The sequence below is a fragment of the Centroberyx gerrardi genome, chromosome 17 (assembly GCF_048128805.1).
Source record: "Centroberyx gerrardi isolate f3 chromosome 17, fCenGer3.hap1.cur.20231027, whole genome shotgun sequence".
Classification (NCBI taxonomy): Eukaryota; Metazoa; Chordata; class Actinopteri; order Beryciformes; family Berycidae; genus Centroberyx; species Centroberyx gerrardi.
This window is the reverse complement of record NC_136013.1, coordinates 4,095,558-4,114,511: the sequence shown is the minus strand read 5'-3', so window position 1 is coordinate 4,114,511 and position 18,954 is coordinate 4,095,558. Positions and strand designations below refer to the sequence as shown.

Below are 18,954 nucleotides of genomic sequence, written 5' to 3'. Positions count from 1 at the left end.
TAGTACTTGTTTCAGAGCCAGAGAATCCAGTTTCTGATGAACTGACAAGGAAGTTAAACCACATAAGAGCACCTGCAAAAGATATGTCCCACAGTGAGTAAATCTGTTTTATATATAAAAAATCTTTGATTTATGTTTTCAGATGTACAATCTATTTATCAGTGTTATATATTGCAAATGAATGTTATGCATTGTAATAAAGGGGAAACCTGCTCTAGGTTATGCTCTAATTCTGTTCTTGTTCTATATATAAAAATCAGGTGTATTCTATTTCTCAATGTCATGCATTGCAAATGTAATGCAACTTGCTCTATGTTAGTCATTGGAAGGGCTGGTAAATAACGGATTGCATGTAATGGGATTGCAGTAATTTAATTACAAAAATGGTAACAGTTGCTGTTAAAAAAACACAGCAATCAGATTATGTTACTGGGTTTGTGTATATCAGTTGATTATAGCACTCATTACAATTAAGTAAGTAAGTAAAGTTTATTTCTAGAACACATTTAAACACAGCTTGAGCTGACCAAAGTGCTGTACAAAGAAAGTAAAAATAAAACACAAGGAGAAACATACCAACGACAACAATAAGCAACAACAAGGGACAAAATACAGAGTTATAGACATGACAACAGATTAAAATATTAGTGGGCCAAAAAGGCCAGAGAATAAAAATATGTCTTCAGCCTAGATTTAAAAACAGAGATGGAGGGAGCACATCTAATATCTAACGGCAACTGGTTCCACAACTGTGGAGCCGCAATTGCAAAGGCTCTGTCACCTTTTAGTTTTAGTCGTGACCGTGGGACATACAAGAGAAATTTGTTGTCAGATCTAAGAGACCTAGGAGCTGAGTGCCAGTGAATAAAGTCTGTGATATAAGATGGGGCCTGACCTTTAAGCGCTTTGAAAGCAATCAGCAAGGTCTTAAATTGAATTCTAAAATGAACAGGGAGCCAATGAAGAGAGGCTAGGACTGGGGTGATGTGCTCGCGCTTTTTAGTACCAGTCAACATCCTTGCAGCTGCATTTTGGACCATCTGCAGGCGAGTTAATGAAGACTGGGGAAGGCCTAAATCAAGGGAATTGCAATAGTCCAGTCGTGATGTAATGAAGGCATGAATTACTTTTTCCATATCATTGAAAGACAGAATTGGCTTGAGTTTAGAAATGGTTCTTAACTGATAGTAACTATTTTTAACAACAGAACTGATTTGTTTAACGAGACAGAGCTCAGAATCAAAGATAACACCCAGGTTTTTTGCATGTGACTTCACATACGGGGTGAGGTGGCCTAGCTTGGTGCTTAATTAAGCAGGTGACTAGTAATTTGTAATGGGATACATTTTGAAAGTATCCTTCAATCATCACTGTGTTGGTTTGCAGACGGCATGACTGACATGAAGCAGACGATGGTGGTCGTATCCATGGAGGAGGAATGGTCCTCTTTCAAGTCTCTGCTGCAGGATAGTTTTGGGGATAAAAGTCACCAGCTGTCCTTTAGATCTCTGGGACCAAATCAAGTCTGTGACGTGACGATGGATGGTAGATTGGTGAGCTTGCACTACGCTGTTTTGAAACAAGACATGACAGAGGAGGGCACCAGCCAGGCAGTGGATAGTTGCTTCAAGTCTTGTGCCCATGGAATCCGTACGTTTCTGCTGCTGATCCAAGGTGGATGTTATACAAAGAAGGAGAGAAGGATGATAGAGATGCTGCAGGCACACTTTGGAGTTGAAGCTCTGAAATACCTCACAGTTCTCTCTCTGGAAGGAGGCACAGTTGTCGATGTCTTAGATGACTCCCTCCTGGAATTGATCAATGTGTGTGATGGGAGGTATTGCCGCATCACCGGGTCGTCTGCAACAAGTGACGAACTCGGTACGCTGCTTGAGATGGTCGACTACATGCTGACGGAAAATGGTGCGGGTGGTTACACTGAGAGCATGCTCAGTGAAGCCAAGAGGAGGACCACAGAGGATACAGCCATGAAGATACTGAGGCAGAAGGTCCAAGAGGCCGAGGAGAAGGAGCAGGCCTTCAACCAACTGGTTCAACAACAGGAGGAAAGAAGAGTAAGAGAGGCGAAGGAGCTGAAGTCTAAGCATGCTGAGGAAAGAAGGAAGGAGGCAGCTGAGAAAAGGCAGTATGAAACAAAGAGAGAGAGCCTGGACGAGGCTGTGAGGAGCCACCGAGCCATGTTACAGCTCCAGATGAGCACCGCTAATGGTAAGACTTGAAAAAGTATCCCACTTGATTATTATGTTGTTTTTCTGCCAAAGTAGAAATTTTCGCAAGTTCTTTTTTTCAGCTGTTTCATGAGTTTCAAGTCATTCGCTTTCAAGATAAAAGACAATACCAACCTATGGCATCACATTCCTGTGCCCCAAACATCTAAATTTCTAGTTTAGTAGTAATTGTAGATGTTTAATAGTTACAGGAACATGTCCATGCAATTTGCTTCCAACCATTTCATGTGACTCAATTTCATGATTGCTTTGTCATCTATTCTGAGAGCTACTAACTCAAAACAACTGAAGAAAAAGATCTTAAGGGATTTTTTAGGAAATTGTCTGCTTTCAGAAAATGTCCTTGTAGCTGTCTTTTAATATGGACGACATTATGATGCAGTGACTTCTCCCACTAGGGGGTGATACAGTTATACAGTGGTTTAGGCATTCATTACTGGAAGTCTACATCTAATATTCAGTTTTATACATCAGCCTACATAGAAGAGATGGTCATAAAATGTCTATGCTTCATAAAAACTACTGTCAACAACTACAATCGAGGTACCCTTTGGCAAGGCACTTATATCCGATAAATAGGTTAAAAGTAGAATGGTAAATAAAAAATACTTTGCATATATACAGTATGGTACATAGTGGGCATGTTAATTTTCTACCTCTCCTTAACATGTATCATATTCTAATCATTTTAAAGATGTATTCTAACATCCATTTTCTTTTTCTTTTTTGGCCTGGCCATAAAAGATGAGGATGTGAGGAAAACCTCAGTCATCCTGTTGGGTCTGTCCGGCAGTGGGAAATCTTCTGCTGGAAATTTTATTCTAGAAAGGGCAGGTAATCAATACTCAGTTGATGAGCCTTGCCGCGACGACCCTCAGCCAACCATGGCTTGTGAGAGAAAGGAGGTGTTGGCAGAAGGGAGTCGACTCATCCTGGTGGACACCCCCGAACTGTGGGACGAGGACGGGACGGAGAACCTGGAGCTGGTCAAAGACTGCCTGGCTCTGTCCCTCCCAGGACCCCACGTCTTCCTGCTGGTGCTCCAGGTGGGGCGCTTCACCCAGGGGGAGAGCGAGATGCTGGGGCACCTGCAGAAGATCTTCGGACGAGAGTTTGCGGAGCACACCGTCGTCCTGTTCACTCGCTGCGACGACAACCTGCACAGGGCTCAGAGGATCAACGACTACGTAGCCAGCGCCCACGCAAGTCTCCAGGATCTCATCCGGAAGTGTGGGAGCCGTTATTATGCGCTGAACGTCAGGAACTCCCAGAATGCTCTGAGCTACCCACAGGTGAAGGACCTGCTCTCGGGTATCAACAAACTGGTTGCTTCACACGGGGGAGGCTGCTACGCAACAAAGAGATTTTCTATGGAGGAGCTAAAGGAGAGGAAGAAAGTGATGGAGGAAATAAACTAGGGGCATGGCTGTAGATCCATTCAGTAATGTTATAGGTAAAAGTAAATAGTCTGATAATTTGTTTCCAAATGTAGGTTAATGTGACACAGTAAACTGTCTTGTCTTTAGCCCTAGTCTCTACTCCAAAACACTCTGAGCTGTAGCTTGAGAAGAGTCAGCTCAGTTAACCTGAACAAACTGTTAGCTAGCTAACTAGCCAGCAGGCTAATTTGATAAAGCAACTGATGTTAATGTTAGCATGTGACTACTAGCCACTACTAACGCTAGTTTCTACTAGATATGTTAGCTAGTGTGCAAATCAGATGTCTTTACAAGACAGTGATAGTTAGCTAACCAGATACTGTAGATAGCTATCTAACAAGCTGACATTATCTAAACACAAAATCGATCAGATGTATCAGTGATTAAAAAAAGTTCATAAACACTATCAGCTGTTCACAGGCCGTGTTGACTGAGAGCTGAGGACCTCCAATATGGCCGCCAGAAGGTGCATTACATCACCTGAAGGCCCTCTATAGGGATTCTGACGCTTGCAATAATAATAGAACACACAGCAGAAATGATTATTTTTCCTTTATGATGTGTATTGAAATAATGACACATTTGATTTTATGGTGGTGTAGGGATTTTTAAACATGCAAATGGAACAATAGCAGAACACAACAGAAATAATTCAGTTTCTTCATAACATTATGAAAGGTGGGAGGAAGAGAAAAGCACAGCTGCAGATTTAATTTACTTTGGAACTTCCCCATTTGGTAAAAGCACATTGGTCTGACAAGTTTATGAGATGTGTTTGTTGATACTGTGATTGCTTAATAGTTACATCCTAAAACACCATTCTTCAAATGCACTCGCTTGCCAAAAATTTGGAGTGAAGAAATGACACGACTGCATAAAAACATGATTGATGATTAGATTTCATTATGGTTGTTAAAGGGTAACTGCTGAATTATTTCTGTTCAGTCTGTGACATACTTGATTGTCTTGCAATTTAACAAATGTAAATCATGATCCTTATTATTTGCAGCCTACTATATGCTAATCATCTTTGTAATCATTACAGTCTTTCTTACGGTTACTTTTAACCTCATCTTTGTACTTCTAAAGACATTTTATGTTGGTGTTTTATCTCATGGTTGTGATGCATCTGAAGCTTATTGTGCTGCAGGATTGAAAGATACTACACAAATCAAGATACACATGACATCTCAGTGTGATAAACTATTTTATTGAGTTCTTTATAAGTTGCATTGATAATATGATGTGAAATATAATATTATTCTGCTTAATCTGTTAATAGCTTGTAGTATTGGCACCATTTTGCTGCAGCTTCTCTAGAACCAAGTATCGGTTGCAAATATGCAACCCTTTCCTCCATAATATTAAGATCATGAGATGCCCAACGTTCAAAAGATCAATTAACATAGAATCAGTGACTTAGCAGCAGCCATGTGGCAGGATTGTGGTGGAAACATGGCTGCTGCTAAAAACAGTAATATGTGCACTTTATTTATTTAACAGCTCTGGTCTGACAGCAGTCTGGGTTACAGGGCCATGGTGTTGTCAATCCACTGGGTGTACTGGGAGATAATGGTGTATATTCCAGGCTTTTTCACTTGGCCACACTTCTTCCCTCCATTTGAAGTGATTCCCACTACGACCCCATTGTAAAGCAGAGGACCTCCCGAGTCGCCCTGAAACAGAACAAAAACACAAAAATATGCCTTTAAGGCCTTTAAGGGACACTGAGTTTCAGTATTTAAAGCTGCACCAGACAACACATGTTGGTGGCTCCAGATGGCAGCAAGAGGTAAAAAAAAAAAATTAACTTATTACATCATGTAGGCTAACATATCAACAGCAAACTGCTGACCAACCCGGCCGGTCTGTGATGCTTTATACCAAAGGAAACCAAAGAGACGAGAGAGGAAAAGATCTAACGTTGGTGAGTCCAGCTTTCCCTGGACGGAGCGCTACTCACTGCTGTTTAGGAGAGTTTGTAGTTTGCTCTTCAGTTTTGATTTCTCACTTGCTGTGGGTGGAGAAGTGTCCCTACCTGACACCAGAATGTCATTTGGGCAAATAGAGTGAATCTGCGATGTCTCAGTTAGAGCCTCAATTTGTGATTTAGGCTGATAAAACTGGTTTTTACATTAAAATCTTGCCCCGTGTACCTTTAAAAATGTTATTTCTTTGTGCTGGAATGGTTCAGTTTGTATGCAGACCCATTCAGACCTGAGCCAAATAGTATTTGGTTGTATCAGCCTACCTAAAAGCAACATGGGTTGGTTTTGCCATAAAAGGCAACACAATGAGTGCCAGACAGTTTAGGCAATCGCAGAAAAGTATAAGTAAGTCCATTTAGTTTACTTTTTTGATACTGACAACTGAGATTGTCCTAATTTAGTAAACCCTGTCTTTCTGGTACTTCAAGCAGATTAAAACAAGTGCTCATTCTCTGACTCACTCTCTAATTCACTAACTCTAAAGCTAAGAGAGATGAGTTTCTCTCCTCCCCAAAACTGTGATGTTATTATGACTCCATTAAGACTGATTTAAAAAAGATGGAAAAGTTGATAGAATATGCAGGGTGACTTTCTGTGGACATACGTTTGTTTTCTAGTTCAGAACTGTTGGCACTATTAAAGATAAAAGCTAATTTTGGCAAGAAACCTAAAATAAAAATTCTGTGATCAGAAAATCAGTCTCCAATTAATTGTCAATAGAGCAACCGCTGACTGTCCATCGATTACATTATAGATTACTTTGCCCTCTGGTTTTTCATGTGCACAGATATTGATTAAACTGTCCCAGAGTAATACAAGTGAATCCTTGAATTGAGTGGAATTCCCCTTTAGGAGAATACAGTCAAACTAGCTTGATGTAGTCTAGACTATTTGTTGACATGTACAAACATATATGATATGATCAACATTCATGAACAGCCATTCAGTAGAAGAGAAGAAAACAAGCCCTAAAACTTACATCACAAGTGTCCTCTGTGTTGTATGGTTCACTGCAAGGTTTCGGGCATAACTTGTACGCACACATCATGTTGCTGGTGAACTTTCTGCTGTAGAAGTCGCTGCGTCTACAGCGAGCGCGGCTGACCACTTGAATGAACAGCTCTTTGAGCTTGTCTGTTCTGCCCTCCAGGTTGTTGACGGATCCCCAGCCGGCCGTGTCGACCTCAGCGTCTGTGCCAGGGTTCGTGCCGTTTGCTCGCAGGTATTCCACCGCTTTTACAGCTTCAGAGGCCACAATGGGACGATCCAACTAGAAGTCACAGAGAAAACACATGTTGGCTCTCAAAGGTGCACCTACACTGAATGTAAAAAATATAAGAAAGATCTTCCCAGTATTGACTTGTACCCACTTTTGTCCTGTCTCTCTTCTATCTTAAAGCTTAGAAATATTTATTTAGTCTGTTTCCTCTCCTTAAAGGGGCAAAAAGAAAGTTTTTACTGCTCCATAGCAGAAAACTCAGGGGGTTGATAGGGTTGTTGATCAAGACCAATGACTTTGCCAAGTGCTGAGATTTCTGGCTTTCGAAACTCTTCAAAACTTTCTGGCCTGTACTTTGGTACAAAAACTCCCCGCCTGCTGACATTTCAAGACACTCCCAAACTATGAAACCATATTCTTCTAAAGTATTGCAATCATGTTACAGAAAAAAAACATGAATTAAATGTACCATGCATTGAAAAATCCTGTATCAATAACAAATGACACAAAACAGTAACTTACCTTAATCAAAGCAATGTCATTATCATAATTTGCGTTGAAATCTGGGTGATTGTGAACTTGCAAAATGTCAAAGCTTTGCTTCGTGTCTTCAGCCTCGCTCAGGGAGTGGACACCCAGGACTACTCTCCTCCCATTTGGCCTGTGAAAACAGCAGTCAGGTCATATTTGTGGAACTGCCTCCCCTGCAAATCAAAAACTGTCCTACCAAAACAATGTTCAAAACGTAGGTGAGAACATTACTTTGGAACAAACTGAGAAGAGGCCAGTAATAGGATATTTTACCTAGTGCAATTTGATCTTAGATTGGGTTTTTATTGGGTTTTGTATTATTGGTAGTTTCCACTGACGAACACAACTCAAGTATTTTAATTAACATTTCTTGTACTGTTCTCTGTTTCATGTATTTTTCTGTTTCCCAAAACAAATCACCGTGCTGAGAACATGACCTACTCACCCTGATGGCAGACAATGTGCTGCAGTCATGACCCACTGATCTGCTATGAGAAACCCTCCACATTCATGTTTCATGGTCTCTCCCTCTGTAAACTGGATGGAAGCCATGTAGGGCCGTGAGTGGGCGACCGCCTCTCTGCCCCCCAGTATAGCCTCGGCTGAAATGATCAAAAACCAAATGAATTTAGATAGAGTGGTGACTTTTTAAGATAAGAGCTAACATAAGAATAAGCGTTCAAAGAGAAAAGAAAATATTGATGTAAATCAAAATGTATGAAAGTCATCATCAGTCCATGCAGAAAGTTATTAATGAAACAAATTTCAAAATAGGCATTTTAGCATTTCTTTTTGGACAAAAGAACGTAGTAACAAAATACAATCAGTAACATTTGAGAGAGAGAAAAAAAAAGGTTATTGCCAAAATAAGCTTTAGATTTCATGTTGGATAACCTACATGTAGCAAAATATCGGTACAATCAGCTGAAAGTTAAAAAATTGAATAATGAGTAAATAAGGTCAAAATAGTGTTGCATACAGGCAATAGATGAGCATTATTAGAATAATACCAGTCTACCTGCAACAATATACATCTGGTACTATAAGCTGACAGAGAAAAAAAATCAAAAATGGTAATAAATTACTACAAAGTCATCATTAACAGATATATCAGAGAGTTATTAGAAAACATGGTCAGAGTAAACTCACTCTGTGAAATGAGAGCAACAACAAAAACGGCAGCAGCCAGGAGCAGCACTTTCTCCGGGGCCATGGTGTCGGTTCGACTTGACCAACAGCAGCAGCAGCGCTGGCGTTTTAAAGGCTGCGGCTCGGAGGGGAGGAAGCATAAATCAAGCAGATGTGGTGCAAGACACGAGTGGGAGGCTGACGATCCTCCTGTTCCCCGTTTCCTGGCTGGAAAAACAGGAAAGCAAACAACATCTACAAGACCTACTTTCACTTTTATAGATCACTTTCCCAGCTTCTGATTTCTTGGCATTTCTTGACATTTACACGTGCCATTTGCTGATACCATGAGTGCATCCTTTTTTATGGTGTGGCTTTATAGTATGTACGACTGGGGATCAAACCCCTAAACCTGCTGCTAGTGTTTAATGTGATGTGAATTCTCTGAAGGCACTGGACAACAAACGAAAAACAAACAAATATTTCATCCTCGAGCCACGTTCACTCTAATATCTTGTCCTCTTCTGCCCTACATGTGGGTGAAGTTTGGATCAGAGAAGAGCAAAAACAACAACAGGCGCTGGACAGAATTCAAAATATAAGGAAGAAATATGAGGAGCTGTCTGGGCCAGAATTAATTCTCTATCTCTGACAGTTGCTTGCTCCCAAAGGAGTATAAATTTAGCAGAAATGTAGAAATTATTACTGTGTGTCATTATTGTGCTCCTTAATGTTTCATGTTGCATAATGCTGAGTTTTGGACCGACCCCTGACCTCCTGCACTAAAAACACAACACTTACAGGAAGAGGACATTCTCTTCTTCTCTTCTTCCCGTAAATCGCAGCGGAAACACATGAAACACTGCCAATCTAGAGCAAGCACAGATGCACACACACACACAAACATGTAGGCGTATGTACATACATGCGCGTGCACACGCACACACACACACACACACACACACACACACACACACACACACACACACACACACTCTCCAGTGAACAAATACACTGTGTGCCCCTTACAAAAATACCTTCCCTTCCTTCAAATAAACAAGAATGATTATCCGGAATATTCAATATATCTTTACAGTCAGGTCACAAAATATAAGCAGCTTGTCCATCGCACACACACACACACACACACACACACGCTCGCAAGACCATAAATTCAATATACCTATTACTGAAACACCCACGCTTCCTGTAAATAATTTAATGAAACACTAGAATATTAAATATATCTTTGACATAAAGTTAGAAAAAATGCTATCAGAATATTAGTGCCTTGAGCTGATGCAGGGCAAAATATACTGTAGACTGATGCAGATGGATACTATTTGTTTTGATATTTATTGCATAAATACAATCTAAATATCTAACAAGGAATAAATGTTTGCCGCACACTCAAAGTGACTTAACGACTTGCATAAATAATGAATAAAAAACAGATCAGCCAGCTGAATATGTCAGTCTGAGTGTGCGGCAAACATTTATTCCTTGTTAGATTTTTATTTTTTTTTCCTGCACTTCACAGATTTGGGGCTGTGGTAAAGACATCATAACCAACTTCATGACAATCTAAATGTCTGTTTCTAGGTCCTGAAATTCCTGAGGATGGTGAGTAATGCGGCTTACAATGAAAAGCTGTTTTGTAACTTGTGACTGCAGCCTGATGATGATGACTTGTCACTCTGGAAACACTCTGGTTTTTAGTGAGGCAACGTAAAGTGCTGACATGCCTTTGTCTCCCTGGATATTGGTCATCAGCCACTGTTAAAAAGTCTTATTATAACATTATAATGTACTCACTTGCCACAGTTTGACTGACAAAACAGTTGCAGCTCTTCTGAGAGTTTGACTTTTTGTTTTTATCTTAATTTATCCAGTGAAGGTTTCTCAGCACCGCCCTGCTTCACATTCACGATGTTCCTCGACAGCAGTTGTTGAGGGAATGGAAAACTTTTCTCACTCACTTTCCCTACCTAGATTTTCTCAGCCGGTCTGGAATTTGAACCGACAGCCCTCCCGTCACAAGTCCACTTCTCTCTCAGTCTGCCCCAAAAACTCACATTTCCTAAGTACATTTGTGTTGCTGAGAGCGGTGCCCGAGGTTGTAATGTCCCAGTTCTCCAGTAAATGTTAAATTTGCAGTGATCACAAGCAGCTATACTTTTTATTAACTTACCTATTATAATATATAACTTCTTTGAAGTCTAGTGAACTGTGAGGTGTGCATTAAAGCTGCACTAGGCCATAATTTAATGTAATAATACAGCTGTTGTTTCAGCTTAAATCACAAAGAGGGGCTGCAGGAGAGAAAAACTAATTGAGGCCCTGTAGATTTGCCTGATTTGTTCAAATGAAGTTCTGGTGTTGGGTACGGTCACTTGCGGGAAATCTTCTTAAGGCACAGGATGTGACAAATGAAAACTTAAACACCAAAAGATTTTGTCATCACCTCAAGCCCCGACCAGCCACTAAAAAGAAGAAATTGAGGTAATATCTGCATATGACGTCCTTCCAACTTTCAAAAACTTCAAACAATTATCTCCCACGCCACTTGGGGCCGCCAAAGAGCAAAGTTGCCTTGTGCTGCTTTAAATTTAAACAATTCTGTGTGTCTACGGTGCGACCACTCCTTACTATCCAATTAAAGGTTATATTTTAGCATTTGGTGTATTGCTATCATTTGTGCCAGGGAGTCCATTTTATAATAATATATAATAATAGTAAAATAATAAGTGCAACAAGCAATTTGAGTTGTGTTATCATCATTTAAAACCAGTATCAACAATTGTTTCAAGAAGTAAAATGATGTTTGTGTCTATAATCTCACAATATAAATTTTTTTTTTTCCCTTTCAAACATGTTTCTGAGTAACCCAGTTGTTTTGAACTGTAATCTGATTACTGTGGGTTTCCTCTGACAGCACAGTGAAGAGAGACGAGCAGCGATAGATGCATCAGCACAACATGAGCCAGGTTTCAAACTCCTGTAATCTGGCTGAATCACCATGATGACTTTAGCAGTGTAACTATTCATCCATTATTCATGACCATATTCAGCCAGCGCAGAGCCAGCAGCACCTGAGCACAGACAGGTGATGTAAGGGGATTCCTCGTTCAACACCTTCTGACAAAGAGAGGAAAACCTGAGCAGACCCAGACGGCAGACATCCCCCCTCCCAGACTTCATTAGGAAAGCGACAACAGATTGATAACAGGCTGCTCTGGGACCCTGGAACAGGAGGTGATGGAGCGTCATCCTGCCGTCTGAAGCCACCGAGGAGCACGGGGTCAGAAACACTTTATTAACAAGTACAATGAATCTATGAGAGTTTGTAAAGATGGAGGTGCAGAGATATATTAGTACAGAGCACATCCATACAAAGATAACAGGACCTCATAAACTGTGCTTACTGCCACGGTTGCTGTAAAAATAATAATAAAAATGTAATAATCTGTCATGTTTTGTAGCCTACGCATCTTGAATTGAATTGAAATTAAAGCATCATCTGTAAAACAAGTAAATTTAATCACCAAATATTTTTTTGGTAATATTAATCAACAGTGGATATGACTGCTGAGGTGTTTTTACAGATTGTAGTTTTAGTTATGCAACATTTCTCGGAGACAGAGCTGCTCTGGAGGCAGAAATAATCTCATTAGTTGAGTTAAACCTTAATAATAGCCTACTTTAGAGAACTTATAAATGATAAATAAATATCTTCCTTGGCCTGGGAGAATTTCTCTGGCTGATTGTGTTTGGAGTCACATGAGGATGACTGTGGCAGAGCAGCCCGGCCTCACGCCTTGCAAGTTGTTTTGTTGTGGGTTCAAAACAGGTTTCAAAACAACTTTTGTGCTGCGAGGTCCCTCAAAGCAGAGTGAACTGGTGAGGAGGAAATTGTCCGTGATGAATGGCTGCTGGTAATTACCGTATGTTGGATCTGTCGAGCCTGGTTTGGTTTGTCCCGGTGATGCCACGCTGCTGTATACGGCCTGTACCTGCAGTGTCCAGTGGGCTGCATGGATTATGAATACGCCTTTGTGTTGCTCTGCTGCGTATGAACTGGAAAAACAACCAGCATTCTCAAAAACATGCACTGTGTGTTTGACTGCTCACAATGAACATGTTTACAGCTTAATCAGCAATGAAGCAATGAAAGGTTCACACATTCACAAAACACATTTTATTCTTTCTTATAGAGTGACGGCTATTTTTACAGTTTTCCAAATGAAGAGTTCGTTTGCAAAAACATATAACTCCATTTGTATTCATTTCTATAAATCATGTATTTTTTTCCAGGTAATATCAATCAAACTAGTAATGCATTGTCAATAGACGATATCCAAATGGATTTTGGATTCAGAAAGTATGTTATGTGAAGCATTACATGCAACAGTCAGTTTATCTGTTTATTATATATATATATTTTTAGCCTTTTGCACCTCATGCTGTCTTTTCTCATGTTTTGATTTGAGCCCCACTAACCTATATCTGTATCTGCTGTACGGAGAAGCATGAAACAAACTTCCAAATGATGCAACGCCTCAGGAAACTGGAATAATTCACATTTTGAATGGACCATTATTGTCTTTATATGACCAGATAAGGGGCCTCATCGCAGAAATTAGACAAATTAATTTCGAACATGCTACCCTCCAGCACCTCCATGTGACCCCGCGGGGCCCACACTGAACACCCAGGTCTAAAGATGAGGCCCCGAACCCCTCGCCTCCATTGAGACTCTAATTGAGCCTCTGCGCCAATTTTGACTCTCAGTGACCCTCGTGATTTTCAAACCTCACTTCCTCTACATGCTACTGACTCACCATTCATGTGCTGGCAGTGGTGCTGCTTCAGTACAAGGCAGCAGAGGGACCTGGTGGTTTTGGAGGACTTCCAGTAACTGAAAGCTCGCAGGTTCAATCCCCACAACAGCCAAAATGTCCTGTTGAAATATCTTGAGCAGGACACTGAACCCCTGACTCCTCACTGTAAGATGTTTTAGATAAGAGCGTCACCTAAATACCTAAAGTTTACTGTGATATAAATGTTAATAGTCTGAGTTTTCTGACTTTTGGACAGTTAAGATGTCTGGCTTGTGAGGCTATATCTATATATAGGTTATTGATTGGAGAAATTAACAGCAGTATAATACAATTCTGTTCATGTCAAAATGTACAAAAATCAAAACAGATTTAACAGTTTGTCTGGTATGTATTATACTGTTTGTGTCACATAATGATAATATTTGAAGCAAAATACAATACCTTTGCTTGTGTGCAAGATGCTGTTGTCCTTGTACCAAACATCAGTATGTTACTATATAAGTTGTGTATACCACACAACTTATATAGTAACATACTGATGTTTGGTATGTTACTATATAAGTTGTGTATACCACACAACCTATATAGTAACATACTGATGTTTGGTATGTTACTATATAAGTTGTGTGGTATGTTTTTGTGGTTTAGCTCACAGTATATCTGTCTGGAATGTTTCCTATGAAGATGCTGAGTCTGGTTTTTTTTTTGCCTAGTTGTTTACCTGAAATGTACAGACAGAGATGTACAGACAGAGATAACAACACAACTCCTTACTCCACAGTCTGATGTTACTTCTTGACCTGCACTGCCCTCTGCAGGTATCAACAGCCAAAGAATACTGGAAAAAAATATAATAAGGCACTTCATCTTAAAAACATAAGCTGTCTTGCTGCCTTGTAATTACAAGTTAACTGTAATAGTGCTGAGTCGTTGTTTTAATGTAGTAAAACTAGTTGAATTCACTAATTGATGAACTGCATTCCAGTGTTATATAGCCTTTAAATGGTGAAAAAGTTTTTAGTGTCAGTTGTTCTAAAATGTGTAGTCTTGGGTGAAGGGATTGGACTGGATACAAATTTGTATCATGATTATCATTGTTTTAATTTTTCTATATACCTGTATACGAATGCATGGTAAGGTGTCTTTCTACTCATGAGTTAAAGATGAGTTAAAGATGAGGTAGATTCAGTAAATTGAACTTCATTCCAAAATACTATATCCACTGTCTGAAAAAAATGACACCTGTTTCAACAAAGTAATTGACAAAACAAAACAAAAAAAATATTGTACTTTTTGAAAGATGGATGCTAATCAAACCACTTGGCTTGGATCCTTTATATTTTAGAGATATTTATTGAGTGAAATTCACGTAATGGATTTTTTTTCCCCAGAATAGATTAATTGCATTTTGGACAAGAACATGATGAAAACACCATGTTATTGTAATGCTACAGTACTGAGTATTATTGATGAGCTGAAAATCTCTATAAATCTCTAGATAAATCTCTATAAATCTCTATAATATATAAATGCTCTGTTGTGAAGTATCACACTTTTGATTGTCACCTCAGCATTTTTCTTGTTGCCATGGTGAGGAGTTCAACTACACCTGTGCCCTCGAGCAACCGAGCCCACCCAGGTACACAGACTGATGTGTGTGTGTCGCGTGTCCCTGTGTGTACATTTGTGTGCGTGTGTGTGTGTGTGTGTGTGTCTGTGTGTGTGTGCCAACATCCATATCTCATCCATGTGTGTGGTCTGGCACTGAACCAGTTATCAGAGGAGATCTTAACAGAGTCATTTTCCATTTTCTGTTTGCTAAATGTTTCATTACTCTCTCTCTCTCTCTCTCTCTCTCTCGCTCACTCACTCACTCACTCTCTCTCTCTCCCTCCCTCGCTCATTCCAATCTCTGCCTCTCATTCTCAGACATTGAGTCAGCAAGCCTGTCAGTCTGTCTGGCAGGCGATCAATCCATCAGTCCATTAATCAGTCAATCTGTCAGCCTGTCTGTCTGTCTGTTGTCTGTCTGTCTGTTTGTCTGTCTGTCTGTCTGTCTCTCCAACATTCAGTCCATCTGTCTGTCTGTCTCCCTCTCCGTCCTTGTTAATTGGTCTGTCTGTCTCACTCCTATTTTTTTTCTCAATTTTGGATTTTAAAGGATGTTCACCACCCAACAGACAAACAGAATATCAAGAAAAAAGCACACACAAAATAAATCTGACTCTTAAATTAATTAACTGAAAAGTGTTTCAACTTCAATACCTAGAAATCCCGTAGTGTGAGGTCAGTAAACGTCACACGGCTCGCTCATGTTTACCGACCAACCGGTCTGTGATGCTTTATACCAAAGAAACCAAAGAGACGAGAGAGGAGAGGATCTAACCTAAATCTAAACTAAGTTTTGATTTGTTCCTTCCTGTAGGTGGAGAAGTGACCAAACCAACACCAGAATTTAATCTGGGCAAATATGGTGAATCCATGGCATCTCAATTAGTGAGGATGGGACGCTCTATTGCAGTGCTGCCTTGTTACTTAGGCTGATAAGACAGGTTTATTTTTACATCAAAATCTTGCCTAGTGCAGCTTTAATAATTATAATAATAATAATAATAATAATGAAACAACTAGAAAAAGGGAGAAGTGTGGTACATGAATATTATGTACAGCCATACTCCAGATCTTCATACAGGTGTTGGTTATTATTTCAGAGTGTCTTCAGAGGTATTTTCCTTTATTAAATCTATAAATGGAGCCCACATCTTGCTCTCTCTCTCTCTCTCTCTCTCTCTCTCTCTCTCTCTCTCTCTCTCTCTCTCTCTCTCTCTCTCTCCCCCCCCTCTCTCAATTCAATTCAATATGCTTTATTGGCATGAATGTCATAACAACAAAATTGCCAAAGCGTCTCAGAAAAGTCAACTAAAAAGGATACAATTGATCTAACAGCAAAGTAAACAGTGGATACATTACTAAATTAGACAGAATCAGTTCTGCTAGTAAATTAAACAGATGAATAATCTCTCTCTCTCTCTCTCTCTCTCTCTCTCTCTCTCTCTCTCTCTCTCTCTCTATCTCCCTCTCTCCCTCTCTCCCTCTCTCTCCAGTAGAGTGGTGGTCTTCTGCTCTGTGCTGGCGTGGCTCCAGAAGAGGGGGATTACTGTTAAACAGGTATAATCTCTGCTGTTTCCTCGCTCAGTCCAGACCCATCTGATGGGAGCCGGTGTTTAGAAGGGGCTTCACTGAGGAGATACTCTTTAACGCTAATCTCTCTAATCTCTTGTATTACTGCAGCCAGGGTCCCACAGGCCTCTGTCTCTCCACATCACATCTAGATTTGGGTCCAAAACTGAGATATCCCACCATTTGAAAATCATGACACTTACAAAAAAAAGTTCAACAAAATTGGCACTTTTTTAAAGGCGAGCATGATGCATTAGGAAACCATGGGACCACAGGAAACCATATGATAGGAGTAACATAATTCCTTCATTGAAAAAAAATGAAAATACCGACTACATAATCAATATTTTAGGGATGTTCCATGATACATTTCAGGCAATGATTTTGGAATAGATTTTTACATTTTAGGCATTTAGCAAATGCTCTTAACCAGAGCAGCATACAGTATTGTGTGTGTGTGTGTGTGTGTGTGTGTGTGTGTGTGTGTGTGTATGTGTTTGAATATATGTGAATGTGTGCATATGTGTGTGTCTATGTATTTCAGTAATTTCATGTTTCCCAGGAGAAGGTGAATCTTGTATATCTGATTTTTTTTGAGTGTGTGTGTGTGTGTGTGTTTGAATAGATGTGAATGTGTGCATATGTGTGTGTCTGTGTATTTCAGTAATTCCATCTTTCCCAGGAGAAGTTGAATCCTGTAAATCTGACATTGCTTGTGTGTGTGTGTGTGTGTGTACGTGTGTGTGAATGCACAATCAAGTGTGTGTACAGCATGCCAGCAATCCCAGCCAGATTTTGGAGGAAATGTGTGTGACTGTACATGTTTGAATCCGCCTGTGTGTGTGTGTGTGTGTGTGTGTGCGTCCCATATATCAGCCTGTTTTCTCAGGCATGGTGCAGGTACGTGTGTACGGTGCGTGCATAATGCTTGTGTATGCATGTGTGTACTGTGTCGATTTTGTAGATCTGGGCACTCAGCTATTCCATTTTTTCCCAGGAAAATGTGTGTGTGCACGTGTGTGTCTGTGTGCGTCAAGCCCTGCCATGTTTCCCAGGAGAACGCTTCTCTTCCTGGTGGTGGTCTCAGGAGGATCGCTGGGAGATTCCACCTTTCCCACATCGCTCCTTGATCCACCTGACTCCTCCTCGCCTCGCCCATAAGCCTGCCTTTTGTCCCCATCGGCGCACACCGCTCTGTTTGTTTGTACATCCAGAGAACGGGGTGAGAATGTGTGACAGTCCCACACAACCCCCGAACACCGACTGCTCAGATTCCCAGACAGAGAGGGAAGAAAGAGAGAGAGAGAGAGAGATGAAGATATAAAGAAACACAGAAAGAGAAAAAGTACATACATCCAAGATTCATAAAGAAAATAAAGCTATTTGTAACTGGCTTGAAGAAATCAAAATAAAGCTTAAACTTTGCTGTTTAGAAATCTCTGGTAAGAAATGATAGTCAAGAAGAAGATCTCAAAGTGCCAAATCAGAGACCACAACTTGGGACTTGAAAAAGATTGTCAGAAAAATTCATGGCAAGAAAGACATGAACATTTCCACTGACATTGCCACTAAAATGAGAGTGAAGATGAGATGCATTTCCTTTTAAAAATATCTCCCTATATCAGAGACGTGTATTGCCCATATTTTTTGTCACAGAATCAAAGGCATATACACATACATACAAACATATACAGAAAAGATTAAAATTGTATTAGGTGAGGAGGATAATAAAACTGATACTGCTACAAATTTTGTAGATTTATGTCACAATTTGCAGAGTAAAGTAACAAAGATGAATATTGAGCAAACAGAAAAAAAACCTCCCTTAATCCCTGAAAGGTTTTGTTTTATTGTTTTTATGTGTGATTTGTTTTTGATTAATTTTGTTGTTAACGTATATCTGTAAGTATTGTATGCATGCATGAACTTGCTTTTACTTGTGTACATTTTATATTAAGTGTTGCTACCTTACTGTTATATCCATGAGTGCTTTGGCACTATAAAGCCATCATGGCTCTGATTCTGAAAGACCGAGAATGACAGTGAAAGGGAATGAGCAGGACAGAGGGATAAAGAGACACATGAACTGGGTTTTCATCCAAGTATTTTTGTATCAAATTATAAAAGCTGAATAGAAACGACAACATTTACTCATCAAGGCAAAAAAGGTTTTATGCTTGCTTGAATTCTGCGATAAATAGCAATGCAAAAGGACTTGTTGAATAAATAATAACGTAGGCTCGGCACGATCGGCCTGAAGAATAGCTCAGTGTCATTGCACAAAAGTTCAAAAGAGGCTTTGGATGTTTTGTAATATTGTCTGTAAAATATCTGTCCACCATGACCTCCACAAATGTTATACCCACTGCTGCTGCCATG

At 39.9% G+C, this 18,954-nt stretch overlaps 1 protein-coding gene across 1 annotated transcript; it reads left to right on the top strand.

The window, feature by feature from the left end:
• Positions 1–21: 21 nt before the first annotated feature.
• On the top strand, positions 22–7,644 carry LOC139929565 (GTPase IMAP family member 8-like). The gene is made up of 5 exons (XM_071922502.2): positions 22–93; positions 1,387–2,229; positions 2,994–3,541; positions 6,827–6,898; positions 7,510–7,644. Exons 1-5 carry the CDS (start codon positions 84–86, stop codon positions 7,642–7,644), a joined length of 1,608 nt encoding a protein of 535 aa, XP_071778603.2. The 5' UTR covers positions 22–83.
• Positions 7,645–18,954: the final 11,310 nt, after the last annotated feature.

Bases quoted from the DNA above. Each gene is read 5' to 3' on its own strand.
- LOC139929565 (XM_071922502.2), top strand. The intron at 3,542-6,826 runs GTGAAGGACCTG...TCTGCCCTCCAG, and splicing joins ATGCTCTGAGCTACCCACAG to GTTGTTGACGGATCCCCAGC. The intron at 6,899-7,509 runs GTATTCCACCGC...TCGTGTCTTCAG, and splicing joins TTCGTGCCGTTTGCTCGCAG to CCTCGCTCAGGGAGTGGACA.